The following is a 14377-nucleotide window of genomic DNA, read 5'->3' on the forward strand; positions in this document are numbered from 1 at the left end:
CCCCCCAAATGCCCCCTATCACTGTATTGTCTCAATAGAGGCTCACATCTTCATACATTTAAAGGGACAACCTGTCAAATCTTCCACTGTTAAATATGGTATTTTGGAAGCAATTCCTATCTTCAATGTACAAATCAATATCTGAAACCAAGGCATGTGGCTAATGTTCTCTTAAACTCTCTAGCTCTGCACACATGTATTACCTGTGGAATCTTGTAGATGCACAGGATGTCTGCCATGTGGAGACAAACTTCAGAGGTGGGTCCCCCAATGACAGCTACTGGATTGTTGATATTATCACATTTGTAGTTAGGGATGAATCTGCCCTGGGTGGAGAAGAGCTCCATTGAGGCCTGATAGGTCCATCTTGGATTGAAATAGCTGTTATAGATATGGACGCCCAGGGTGAGATTAGGCAAAATCTTAGGATTTTCGTTAAGCTCCTTTACAGCAAATATTGAGGCTAGTATATGCTGGTAGATCTGAATCATTGACCTGTAATCAGAAATATAAAGAAATGCTGTCATGCAGAGGGGGATATCTGTCATATTTGCTTACAAGAGCACTACCAGTTTCTGCTTTGAAAGTTAGCAGTTAAAGAAGGATCTCTAAAAGAAATTCTCTTCATTCCAGTTTCTCTGTAGGATTGTAACATTTCTCCCCAAATTCTGGAGAGTCGAATTACTTTGTGTTCTTTCTAAAATGGGACCGATATATCTAGAATTTAACATTGTCCCCTTTTTGAACAAAAATATTATTTTGGGATTTTGTACACATTTGCAAACATTTCAGACATAGGGAAATTGGTGGGGTGGGGGTAGGAGGTGAGTAGAATGTGAGTAGAATGGATGCCAATAGTATGTGTGATGTATATAGCTTGTATGAGTGCACACACACAGGGAAAATGTAGAAGTTATAGTTAAATGGCAAAGAAATGGAAATATACAGTCTTTGACAAGGCAGTTAGAGCTCAGATGCAAGCTTGGTTGATAACACAAAAATCAGAGCACTGTTACTCCTCTAGAAGCATTGCTATCCCATAAATAAGTTCTATGGAGAGGCTTTTTTACTAAATGGGTAGAAATTAAGGTGGCTCACAAAGGTGGTCGCTACTTCATTTATTTTATGGCATTTTGTGCGATTGGCTATCAGTGACCATGTCCAGCTGCAAAAATTCACAATCTGGGGCAACCTAATATACCTCCCCCAAAGCCAATGAGCACTGAAATGAAATATTTTATAACAGTCCCCCACCCCACCCCACTCGCTGATCTAACACCTAGGTGAGTAGGGCTTGAGCAGGACTAACATTTGCTAGCTCTTTTTAATTAGAAAAATCTTTCAGAAGGAGGCTTGTGATACTGGATCCTTGTCTGGAATTACTATAATAAAAATGGGAACACTATGGAGATGATGTGGTATTTAGTTAGGGAAGGTGTGCCATTCATTAAAGAAAGGAAAGATGGATTGGCTGTGAACTCCACCTGTTCACTGGACTTAATAAAGACAGACTTGTCATGGGAAAGCATTGAAGGAAACTTACAGGGCGCCATCAAAGAGGTCATTAGAGGGATGTTCTCTGAAACTTATAGAGCTGGAGAATCTGTATATATGAGACATAATACCAGCAATAATGAGGTCTCCTGATTGGTAATGCTTGTGGAGAATAGAAAGAGGGTCACTGACGTCACATTTGATGCTGGGAACCTTAGACACCACTTGAGGCAAAAACACTAGCACCAACATTACAAATGTCACTATCTTGCATAAAACAACCCCTTCTGCATTCCAATACACTTGCCAATACATTATCCTTCTCTGATTCCGATGTTGAATAGCACATCCTTATATCAGTGGCAGCCCAGTTTATCTATGTTTCAAACTGTGTCTCAGTGATCAGACTGACTGAGTGGCAATATCTCTAGCTCCAACTTGGAGTGATGCAGGGGATATTATAAATATCCTTTAGTCCTGTTGCTTTGCTGAAGAAGACAGAGGATAATAATCACCAGTCATAAAATTACAGGGTAGTTAATAATCTATTGCTGTTTCTATGAGATGTTGCTGAAGAAAACATGCTTATCACACCTCAGCAAAATTTGCTCCCAGTCCTCCTCCTTACAGTGCAATGACTGACATCAAGAAAAGATTCTCAGGATAATGAGACATCTGTATTTGTAGGTGCAGGTCGCAAATTGAGCCAATTTGTCTGTTCTAGTTCAGTCTTGTCGGTGCTGAAATCACAGGCTCATTACTTCAAGATAGAAGATCGTCCAAACTCTGCAAAGAGCTGTGTGAAGTTTAATACCAAAAAAAGAAAAAAAGAAAAAAGAAAAAAAAGGGTTCATGCCAGTAATATATTTGGTGGGGATTTCCACAATCTAGACAGCACCACAGAGAAGGCCCTATCCTATTTCACCTCAGAACGAGCTTCTCCAGACATTGGGGGAAACAAAAAAGGCTTCTTCCAGTCTTAACTGATTGGCAGGGCCATAAAGGGAGTGAAACTTGATATATAAATATCAAAACCATTATGGGTTTTCATGCTACAATCAGTACTTAGAATGATGGATACACATACCCCTAAACATTTTTTGAATCTAAGTTTGGCCTCATTGTTTGGCAGTATTTCAATATGTGTAGAAAAATGAGAGTACCCCTAAACATTTTTTTAAAAGAAAAAAAAGCACTGGATGTTGCTAATATATATGCAATCAGTGCGTTGTCAGGAACTCGTCCTACCCTCAAGTAGGACCCTGGCAGAGACACATGCCCAACTGGCATGTTCTCTCCCTCCTGGTCGATCGTTTGGGATCTTCAAAAGTTTTCTTCATCAGAATTTTGATGAGAGTTGGAAAAATCGTGGAATGAAATTTTTATGACCCTAGGAGAAATGTCTTAAGAGATTAAGTTTAAATATATCAGTTTTAAGGAGAAGTAAGATTAAATAAAGTAAAAATGGATGCCTAATTGGTGAAAGAAGAGAATGTAAAATTACAGTATATTAAGATAAATTATTAGGATAAAGAAGATTGGATTAGGATAAAAACCAAGCTGGAAAGGATTTGCTGAAATATTTAATTGAACTAGAATACAAAAAAGGAAGGTGTGTGGAGATCAGGGAAATAAGTAAATGAAAGACAAGACATGGAAAGAGGGAAATGTTTTTAATTGTTTTTTATTTTTCTGTATTTTGTATTCTCTGTTTTTTTCCTCTCTTTTTTTCTTATTTTTGTAACTTTTTTGAAACTTTAATAAATATTATTAAAAAACAAAACAAAACAAAACAAAAACAAAAGTTTTCTTCAGCCCGAACATCACAGCGACTGATGCCAACAAACACCGGCACACTTAGGGATCCGCAGAGTCTTCGCGGCTTGTGTAACAGACCTCAGCAACTCAGCATTTTGACTAATCTACTTTATTTACATATAAACACACACGGAGCACTGCAACATGGCTCCCTCTCTCTCTAGCATCAGACAGCAAAGAGAAAGAACGAAGGTCAATAGTCCCACTTCACAGAACACAGTAGCACAAACATCCTGACTCTGTCACTTCCCTCTTTGTGGAGTCAAAACATACACCGTCATGTGATAGACAACAATCCCATGACTGCAATCACGGAGCAAGAATTCTAACACCTCACCAAACATAACATGCTAGCAGACACATTTGACAGTAGCTGCAACTTCCAGTTTGTCTTCAAAGGCAGCCTCAAAAAGAGGGTGCTATGGAAATCTAATTGGGAAGTTACCAGAGCATGGATTGTTGTGGAAAGGCAATCATACGGATTACCGTGACAAGGTATCAGTATGATGAAAAAAGCATGTGAGGCACTGAACAGGAAACATGTAGCTACAATGATGGGGATAATCAAGTCCACAATAAAAGACGGAAGCAAAGTATAAATTTAGAGGTCAGGAGAGATGAGAGTGATACTGTGGAAGGAGAATAAAATAAAATAATTTTTAAAAAATTGAAATTTGTGTGAGAAGGGCTGAGCAAGTGAAGGTTGGAATGTGAAGCTTGTGTTTGCAAGAGAACCATGAAAGGGGGACAGAACGATACATGCAGAGGAGCTGTTGCTTTAACTGTTGAGAAAGAAGGAGGAAGGCAAAGATAAGAAAGTTGACATGCCTCATGATTAAAGCAGTATAAACTAGTAGAAGGAAGCATTGACATACACAGACATAACTGATCCTTTGCTCCCATTTGCTTGTAAGTGTATAACTGCTTGTGCAGTTTTTATATTTGCTGCTCCAACTTTCAACTACTTGTGGGTTGAGGTTGTGTTGCACCAGCTTGCTGACATTTCCTGCCCAATCCGAATAACTTTATAGTACTAGCTATTGCCCATGACAAATCTGAATCAAAAATAAATACCAGCAAAAGGGGTGTCACGCCACAATAGTCTCTATTTAGATCTCTGTGTCTCCCTTACAGTTCAATGCTATATTGTCCAGGGTCTTCTTTCTGATCTTTTTGGCCGCCAGAGCAAAAACGGCAACTTTGTGAGTCATTAAAGTGTTTTCATTGTTAAGAAGCCATAGGACTTTCTCTGCCAAGGAGAGACATCCTTCTTGTATGAATGGTAGGGTGGGAAATTACCTCCTAGGTCCAATGTATAGTGAGCCATGTAGAAAATAGTACAAGGTGTATTCCACCTGTGGTTGCCCACATATACAGAGTCTGTCTTTGTATAGTAGTACCCTGTTATATTGTCCATCTCCCCCCCTCAATTTTTTTTATTCATTTTATAACACAAATAAAGAACACAAACAGAAAAACAAACAATACAAACAAATTCTTGTCATATCCTTATTTTTCTAAACATTGTTAAGTGGGCTTCCCCAAGTCCCCCCTATCTGATTTTCATTTTACTTCATCTTTAGCAGTTTACATATATCTTAGTTTTTAACCATCTTTTTTTATCACACTTGAAATAACTTCACATTTTATCACTTACGAATAACACTATTTTAAAATACACTATCTTCTACTTCTAACCCTACAGCCTATTTCCACATCCAAAGCTATTCTAAGATTTAATTTTTTTCCCCTTCAAATATTCCTTAAACTTCTTCCAGTCTTCTTTCACCGTCTCTTCTCTCTGGTCTCGGAGTCTCCCGCTCAGTTCGGCAAGTTCCATATAGTCCATTATCTTCATCTGCCATTCTTCGAAAGTTGGTAAATCTTGTTTCTTATATTGTCCATCTAGGACAATGGAGGGCATAACTTGAAAACAGAGCTCAGTAAAAGCAAATCTTAGTGAGTCTGGAGGCTTGCTGACATTTGGTGTCTGAATGAATGAATCTTTATTTGTGTCAGCCATCGGCCACAGCAATAAAAGACAATACGACATACAAAGAATAGAAATAAAAAGTCAATTATATAAAATACAGTTTAGGGTTTTAAATCAACAGTCAAATAATGGATCTTATTCTGAATGCCCCAGCTAAAAACTTTGCAACCTTTCCTGTCACCTGCTCCTCCTGATCTGCCAAGAGAAAGGATACTGTGGCAGTGGCTGGGTGACCTGGAATGGACAATAAAAGAGGGGTGATAATCTCATTCCTTAAGTCTTTATAAAGAGTGCAAGCCAGAAGGGCATGCACCACCGATTCGGTACTGCCATCTCCACAGGGACATAAATGTTTTACGTGTGGAATCTGTTGGAATTGTCCCTCAAGTCCAGCCGAGGGCAATCCATTCAATCTTGTGAGGGTAAAAATGTGCCTATATTTTAGAATTGCTAGGTTATGCAGATATGGTGCCAGAGAGTCGAAATGGGAAGGTGGGAAAAAGTCATACCATGGGCAAAATTTCCTTATTTCCTATGCCAAGTTGTTCTGACGCTCGATATCATTTAGGCGCTGACAAATGAGACTGTTTGCTTTACTAAAACCCAAAGTGAGTAGCTGTTGTGGTGATAAACCACAAGAGTGATGTTTTTGGTAGACAATTTTAGTCCAGGCGCTCTAGTGACAATCTTGCAGCACTAGGGATACTAGACCGGGGGGATTTGAGTTTAGGCGAAGCCAATAGTTAAGTGTCCTACACCAGATCCATAATTCTACCAAGGGAAGATTAGCTTCTAGGCGCAATGATGCATATGGGGCACAGAGTGGTGTCTGGATTCTACAGGTATTGGGCTTGAACCACACTATTTCCCCGACAATACTTTCATCATCTGATTATACCACAAAAGCATGAAAATTAAGCCTAGTCTTTACACAGGTCGCTGAAGAAATAACACAAGGGGCTTGCTGGATGCTTTGTGCATTTTAGCAAAGTTAGGCTTGGTTCATATCTCGTTGCCTTCATGAAGCAAGAGCGTAGAAAAAAAGATAAGAGAAAAGTTGTGATCTTTGGGAATAATGGGACACGGCAATCTAAAATGTGACATCCAGGAATTATAGTTGGATGCTTCTCAGCTTTGAAATTCCCAGCCAAAAGACAGTTACCTAAATGTTTTATTTGGTTCTTAGTTCATTCAGGTGATTAGAATTTACAAAAAAAGCAGGAAAAGTTGTTGAACAGTATATGTTTAGATTTTGATTGCTACTTTGCAATTCCACTTGCAAGTGGCAAAACATGGGGGAGCAGTGGTTGGTATAACAACTCACCCTGGAGCAGAAAATATTGGTTAAATGGTCCTGCCCAAAACCATTCAAATATCCATGGTGATGTTTTGCTTCACTGGCAACAGGATGGGTGATTAGCAGTGATTCAGAGGAAGGCCACTGTCTTCACTCTTCAGCCTGGTCTGGGACCTTTTTATACCAATGTTTCTATAGGCAATGGGGGCTTTCAAAGAGTTTCTTTTCTGAAGGTCCACTGAAAGACTATCAGCTCTGGTACTAGGGCACACCTTCCAACATTTTCTCTGATGAAAACAGGGACATCTTTCTCATTCATTCATTCATTTCTACCCCACCCATCTGACTGGGTAGGTTCCAATATATATATATATATATATATATATATATATATATATATATATATATATATATAAAAACATAATAAAACATTAAACTTTAACAAACATCTCTATGCAGGGCTGCCTTCAGATGTCTTCTAGAGGCTGCACAGTTACTTATCTCCTTGCCTCAGGAGTCACATAACTCCATACCCTCCAACATTTCTCTGATGAAAATAGGGACATCCTATGGAAAAGCAGCACATTCCAGGATCAAATCAGAAACTGGGATGGCTTCTGTAAATCCAGGACTGTTGCTGGAAAATAGGGACGCTTGGAGGTTCCGCTAGGGACCCATTCGAATCCCAAAGCAGCAGCATAACTCAGGGCCCCCTTCATCCCCGAACGACCAGTGCATCCCATAGTCCCAACGATCCTCACGATTCCTGCCAAAACCGTTGTCTAGGGGACAACACACAAGGCCTCGTTCTCGGGATTCACAGGTTGGCCTCACTGAACAGCCCTCTCTGTTCCAGTCAACCTGCAGGTTCAGAGAGAAAGAGAAACAGCTAAACAACACAATGCAGTAGACTCTGGGGTGCAGCTCCTAAAAGAGTTTATGAGCACTGGAGGCCACCTAAACCCTGGTTTAATCCATGGCCAGGCCCAGTTTGATCTGAGAAGTGCAGATGGCTTAACTATACTGCTTAGTTCAAGTATTTGGGGAGTTTGCTTCTACTGACTGCTGGATCACCCATCTGCATAGGTGACGTTGTTCCACATCTGAAAGTTGGCTTATAAACTGCTGAAAATTCAGAATGCGAAATTGCTTCTATTGGCATCATTTACTGTGCTTACTCATGGCTGTTTTTGCCAGCTGGCCTGGACCCCTTTCCCACTGCACATGTCATTGGTTCCAACTGCCTTAGGAGGCAGAGAAGCAGGGTCATCCGTTCTGGGAGTTGTGGCAACATCTGGGCCCCCTATCCTTCAAAGAACATTATTGGACACGGGTGGCGCTGTGGTCTAAACCTCTGAGCCTCTTGGGCTTGCCAGTCGGAAGGTGGGCAGTTTGAATCCCCGTGACGGGGTGAGTTCCCATTGCTCTGTCCCAGCTCCTGCTAACCTAGCGGTTCGAAAGCACACCAATGCAAGTAGATAAATAGGTACTGCTGTAGCAGAAAGGTTAACGGTGTTTCTGTGTGCTCTGTTTTCTGTCATGGTGTTCTGTTGCACCAGAAGCAGATTAGTCATGCTAGCCGCATGCCCCGGAAAGCTGTCTGTGGGCAAACACCAGCTCCCTTGGCCTGAAAGCAAGATGAGTGCCACAACCCCATAGTTGCCTTTGACTGGACTTAACCATCCAGGGGTCCTTTACCTTTTTTACCTATTAGAGTGACAAAACCTGACAAATTCCATATATTTCTTAATTGCTAGTAGGCTGCACAGATCCATACGATTGTAGGGATAGATGAGGAGGAGTGCTGGCGATTGCCTGACCAAGTGGCCTCCAAGGAAAGTTCAGGAGAGGACAGTTTGGACCCAGGCTGGTGGTGGTGGGAGACAGGACACAGTCCAGAGGAGGAGGAGAGGTGAGGAAAAGTGGAAACTGGGAGTCAGGAGGATGAGGAACAGGGCAAACAAGCAGATGCCCCAGCCCTGAGCAAGGACAGGAATCAGACTTAATAGAGGTGGCACATCTCACCTGGGGATCAACATAGGTGGCACCATCTCTCTCTCTTTTCCTGGATTTTCTTTTCTTCACTATGATTATTGTGACCACCAATAAACAGGCAACGACGGGGAGAAGAAGAATTAACATGAACTCCCAACGTATAATTTGTCCAAGGCCACCTGCAATGTACAATAATAGTCTCTTGGAATATACTGTAAAACTGCAGTATAAAAAAGATTTTGAAATAAGGGATAAAAAAGACACGGCAATAACACATTGTCGAAACCGAAAACTGTCCGGTAGCACCTTAGAAACCAACTAAGTTTGTTCTGGGTATAAGCTTTCATGTGCATAAGCTGGGTATAAGCTTTCATGTATCTGAAGAAGTGTGCATGCACATGAAAGCTCATACCAATAACAAACTTAGTTGGTCTCTAAGGTGCTACTGGAATGATTTTTTAAATATTTTGTTTCAACAAACCCTTCCTTAATGTTAAAAGGGTGCAGATCTGACCCTGGAGGTTCCAGAAGAACAGAAGAAGAGGCCACAGGGGGACCATCCAGTCCAACTGCATGCCCTCTCATTGGCCAACCAGATACTTTCAATGGAAGCCGGCAAGCGGTACCTTCTATTATTCACTGCCTGCCCAGAGCCATTTCCTTGAAGGCCACACCTCAAATCACTTCCTTTGTAGCTAGAAAAAAGAAGGGTGTGGGTGTTAGTTTGAACAGCTTGTTTTTTTAGAGAGAGAGAGAGAGAGAGCAGTGGAGGACAGAAGGTGTGAGTATCTTCCTGCAATATTTATTATTACAAATTCATTTGTCTTTATTTATGTGAATGGGGGAGGGAGATGGGGAGGAGAAGGGGTGAGGGCCATAGCTGAATGGATGAAGTTCACAGGCTCAACCCCTGATGGCATCTCCAGAAAAGGGCTGGGAGCGACTCTCAGCCTTAAACCTTGCAGAGCCATTGCCAATTAGTATAGACAATAGTGAACTAGATGGTTGGACTTTGTGTAAGGCAGTTTCCTGTGTAGCTGAGAAGTGGTGAGTCTTTTCTGTGCTTGTCACAACTTCCAGCAGAAGGAGTATGGAGGTTTTCCACTCCTGTTTCCATTTAGTTTCAAAAACCACAAATGCTCTGAGTGCCCACACACTTCTCCTTGATTCCCTGGTTTTTAGAGATACCCCAAGTATTCACCACCCCAAGCAATGCCTCTCAGAAATGTGGGGTGGGGGGAAGAATACATTTCTCACCTCTATCACTTGTGCAGATTTCAAGCATGTCAACTGAAGCTTCCTTTTGTTCTGAAGAACTGCTGACCCTGCAGGTGAACGTGGAGTCATTGGAACCTTTTCGCCAGGAGACATGGATATCCCTACCGTTGTGGGAAACCTGGTATTCACCTGTACCTCCAGCTAAGGTCCTTGGGGGATTCCCTTTTCCCCAGGAGATAACAAACTTTTCTTCTGTGGATGCAATGCACTGCAGGGTCACATTGCAGCCTTCTGGAGTCTTGGAGATGTTTTGGGGGAGTATCTGAGGTGCTGGCACTGGCTCTGTTCAATGCAAACAAAAGTTACATGAAGTTTGTGCTTCAGTTGCTGCCACTAAGTGTGTAAGGCAGTGATGGGGAACCTGATGCCCTGGTTCTCTCTAGTTGGCCCTTGAGACTCTTTCAAGTCTGCACCCATGTGCACCCCCTGCTCCATGCCCCCCTAACAAGTGCTTTTTGCCTTTCTGAGATGTATCCCTCAACACTGATAATGACGCTTGCTTGCTTGGATGGATGATAAAGAGGGGTGCATGAGTCTCTCTCTCTCTCTCTCTCTCTCTCTCTCTCTCTCTCTGTGTGTGTGTGTGTGTGTGTAAGCTAGCCTACTCAAAAAAGGTAGAAGGCACATTTGTTGCTCTGCCAAATTTTGCCTTTGGCCTGGAAGAAGCCTGGGTCTCAGAATGTGTGATCAGATCCACCACTGGTCACTCACCTCCCTGTTTCGCCCGAAGGCGAGCACTCCTCCTGCGAGTACTCAGGTCTCTCCTTCTCTCAGACCTTAGTCTCTGCAGCTTGGGAGATGTCGGTGGGTTACTAGACCCAGAGGCCGCCTCAGCCCCCCCCCAACCCACCCGGTAGTGGAGCAGCTGTAAATGATGGTCCAGCTGAAGGCAATGAGGTAATCCCCACATCTGGAGCCAGGGCAGGCTCAGGCCCCTGACTCAGCCCAGCTGGTGCTTGTTGCAGAGGAACCTGTGCAGACTGGGACTCTTCAGGATCAGGACCCATACTTGGTTCAGATGCTGCCTGAGGCAAAGGATCTGGTGCAGATTGAGACTCCTCTGGTTCCGAATCCAAGCCCGAGTCCCAGGCCATCACAACCACAAACTGATGTCCAAACCAGTGCCTGAAATTTACAGTCACTGCCTCCCAGTGGCCAGTGGCCCGTCTAATCCAACATACTGTTCTCACACTGTGGGAGACCGACAAGCGCAACAGCACTCTCCCCTCCTGTGATTTCCAGCAACTGGTGTTCAGAAGCATTACTGCCACCAAGTATGGAGTGGTCAAGGTTGGCGGCCATCACAGTCACTTCTGGGAATGAGTTCCACAGTTTAACAACTGTATGAGCTGCAAGGACCTATCGTTCATTCTTGCAGCTGAAATTTTCCCCACCCTTGACATGTCCTCAACAATCTCCTCCCAATATCCAGTAGATGATATCTGGCTTCTCCAATTTCTCCATCTCTGGACTCACAAAGCTTACCATTTCTGGGATGAATGACGTCCACTCTTCCTCCCTGGACTCTCTTCACCCGATGGGTTGGATTCTCTGCTGCTTGACTTAAAGTGCCTTTAGGGAGACAAAGAGGGTGGGAAATATTGTTCAGGGCTCTGTTTCGGGTCCCCTATTGTTTTTGCAAACTGAATTTCTCCCTCCCTCCTTGCCAGTGCTGAAGATTTACCAAAGGCAGAGAAGATCAACAGATGGAAGTCAAGAAGGATTAGCAAGCTTCTGTGAGTGACTTTCATGGCCAGTTCTCTCTGGAAATGAAGCGAGCTTTCAGTGTTTCCTGGGAGGAGGAGAAAGAGGTTGGCTTACCCCAATTGCAGTCCACTCCTTTGCTATCTGCAAACTACAACACAGAACAGGTGCCAACAGAGAAACATCCGCCAAGCCGTTGCAAATAAATGTAAGGCTAATGACTGGGAAGCCATAAAAATGAACCATGTGACATACTTGCTCTCCCATAAAATCACTTTACAAGTACTTAAAAGCATGAGTCAAGGTTAGGTAACACCTAAATTACAGTCAGGCTCGCTATCCTATGAACAAAATGAGTTCTTTAGATCTGCGCTCTCTCTCTCTCGCTAGTCCTTTTTAGTGATGCTGTGTATCTTTCTGTCCTGTTTTAATCTCTGGCATTATCACTTATTCTTGTATCTGCCTTATTGCAGGGCAGATTCGAGGGTAAACCATACATGGAACGAGTCTGCCCCTGCGGCTTGATGGAGGTAGAAACTGTCTCTCATGTCTCGTTACGCTGCCGTTTCTACGGGGATAGACACTCGGTATTTATCACTCCTGTTATACAAAAATCTCCAAATGGGTCCGAACTTCAATGTCTAAAACTCCTGGTAGAGGACAAGGATCTAGAAATTACGCTAAGGGTGGCCAAATTCTGTGCGACTGCCCTAAAACTTAGGGAACAAGCTGTACTACCAAAATGATTAAGGTTTTAAATTATAATTTTAGGTTATATTTTAATGATCAAGATTTAATTTTTTTTTTTTAACTGCCGCTAAGATCAAACCTATGCATTCTTAAGGAAATCAGCCCTGAATGCTCACTGGAAGGACAGGTCCTAAAGCTGGGACTCCAATACTTTGGCCACCTAATGAGAAGACAAGACTCCCTGGAAAAGACCCTGATGTTGGGAAAGATGGAGGGCACAAGGAAAAGGGGACGACAGAGGACGAGATGGTGGGACAGTGTTCTCGAAGCTACTAGCATGAGTTTGACCAAAGGGTCTTTTCCAGGGATTCTTCTCTTCTCATGAGGTGGCCAAAGTTTTGGAGCCTCAGCTTCAGGATCTGTCCTTCCAGTGAGCACTCAGGGCTGATTTCCTTCAGAATGGATGGGTTTGATCTTCTTGCAGTCCATGGGACTCTCAAGAGTCTCCTCCAGCACCAGAATTCAAAAGCATCAATTCTTCAGCGATCAGCCTTCTTTATGGTCCAGCTCTCACTTCCATACATCACTCCTGGGAAAACCAGACTTTTAACTATACAGACCTTTGCTGGCAAGGTGATGTCTCTTAAAATTAACTATGAAAATGGGGGGAATGGTTCCCTGCTGAAATAAAAGTTCCTCACCTGGGAGGGAGAGAGGGACGGAGCCTGTCTGCTCTAAGCCAGGACGGAGTTCCACAGATTCGGCCCACAGCACTGGATGCAAATGGCCGATGGCGGAGACAAGTTGTGTTTCTGAGCCATTGGGGGGGGCACGAACAAGAGACACCCCCCAAGAACTCAAAGATAAGGGTTCAGGAAGCTCTTACGGTATCCTGGACCCAATGACTTTGTGAATTAAGGCAACCCGGTAAGATGTGTGGGGTATAAATTGTAAAATTATCATTATGGAATGGGACGTCACTACTTTCATCGGAGAAATGCTGGAGTCAGAAATTGGATCGTTTTTATCAAAAGAAAAGAAATACGAGAAATCCAATTTCAAGCAATACTTGCTTTCTGGCGCCATCTGCTGTTGCATGTTTAAAACGCATTCAAATCACATTATTGTGACTAATGTAGCTGAGTCCTCAATCCGCTCAGAGCTGCTTCCTTGAAGGCCACACCTCAAATCACATTCTTTGTAGCTAGAAGAAAAGAAGGGTGCTAGTTTGAACAGCTTGTTTTTTTAGAGAGAGAGAGAGCAGTGGCAGACAGAGTGTGAGTATCTTCCTGCAATATTTATTTTTTACAAATTCATTTGTCTTTATTTATGTGAATGGGGGAGGGAGATGGGGAGGAGAAGGGGTGAGGGCCATAGCTGAATGGATGAAGTTCACAGGCTCAACCCCTGATGGCATCTCCAGAAAAGGGCTGGGAGCGACTCTCAGCCTTAAACCTTGCAGAGCCACTGCCAATCCGTGTAGACAATAATGAAGTAGATGGTATGACATCATGTAAGGCAGTTTCCTGTGTAGCTGAGAAATGGTGGGTCTTTTCTGTGCTTGTCACAACTTCCAGCAGAAGGAGTATGGAGGTTTTCCACTCCTGTTTCCATTTAGTTTCAAAAACCACAAATGCTCTGCGTGCCCACACACTTCTCCTTGATGCTTTTTAGAGATACCACAGGTATTCACCACCCCAAGCAACGCCTCTCAGAAATGTGGGGTGGGGGGAAGAATACATTTCTCACCTCTATCACTTGTGCAGATTTCAAGCATGTCAACTGAAGCTTCCTTTTGTTCTTCAGAATTGCTGACCATGCAGGTGAACGTGTAGTCATTGGAACCTTTTCACCACAAGACACAGAGTCCTGACATTGTCAGAAAGTTCATTCTTAGCCAAAACTCCAGAACCTGGAGGTCTTACTTATTTTCCATATGATTTTGAATGTTTTTTCTCCATATGCATGGCACTGCAGGGTCACATTGCAGCCTTCTGGAGTCTTGGAGATGTGTTAAATCACTGAATGAAGCAGTCTTTAAGTTTTACAAGCCTTTCACGCTTCCTGAAAGAAAACGTGAATTGAAGCACAGCCACCCTTTGGATTTC

At 42.8% G+C, this 14377-nt stretch overlaps 1 protein-coding gene across 1 annotated transcript; it reads right to left on the reverse strand.

Moving 5' to 3' along the window:
- Positions 1-7036: 7036 nt before the first annotated feature.
- LOC310751575 (uncharacterized protein) lies at positions 7037-11856 on the reverse strand. The gene is made up of 5 exons (XM_083590863.1): positions 11560-11856; positions 11361-11447; positions 9855-10157; positions 8628-8776; positions 7037-7463 (listed from the first exon to the last, which is right to left on the reverse strand). The coding sequence occupies exons 1-5, from the start codon at positions 11624-11626 to the stop codon at positions 7269-7271; spliced, it is 801 nt and encodes a 266-aa protein (XP_083446989.1). The 5' UTR covers positions 11627-11856; the 3' UTR covers positions 7037-7268.
- Positions 11857-14377: the final 2521 nt, after the last annotated feature.

The sequence above is a fragment of the Podarcis filfolensis genome, assembly GCF_964270895.1.
Source record: "Podarcis filfolensis genome assembly, chromosome: 16".
Taxonomy (NCBI): domain Eukaryota; kingdom Metazoa; phylum Chordata; class Lepidosauria; order Squamata; family Lacertidae; genus Podarcis; species Podarcis filfolensis.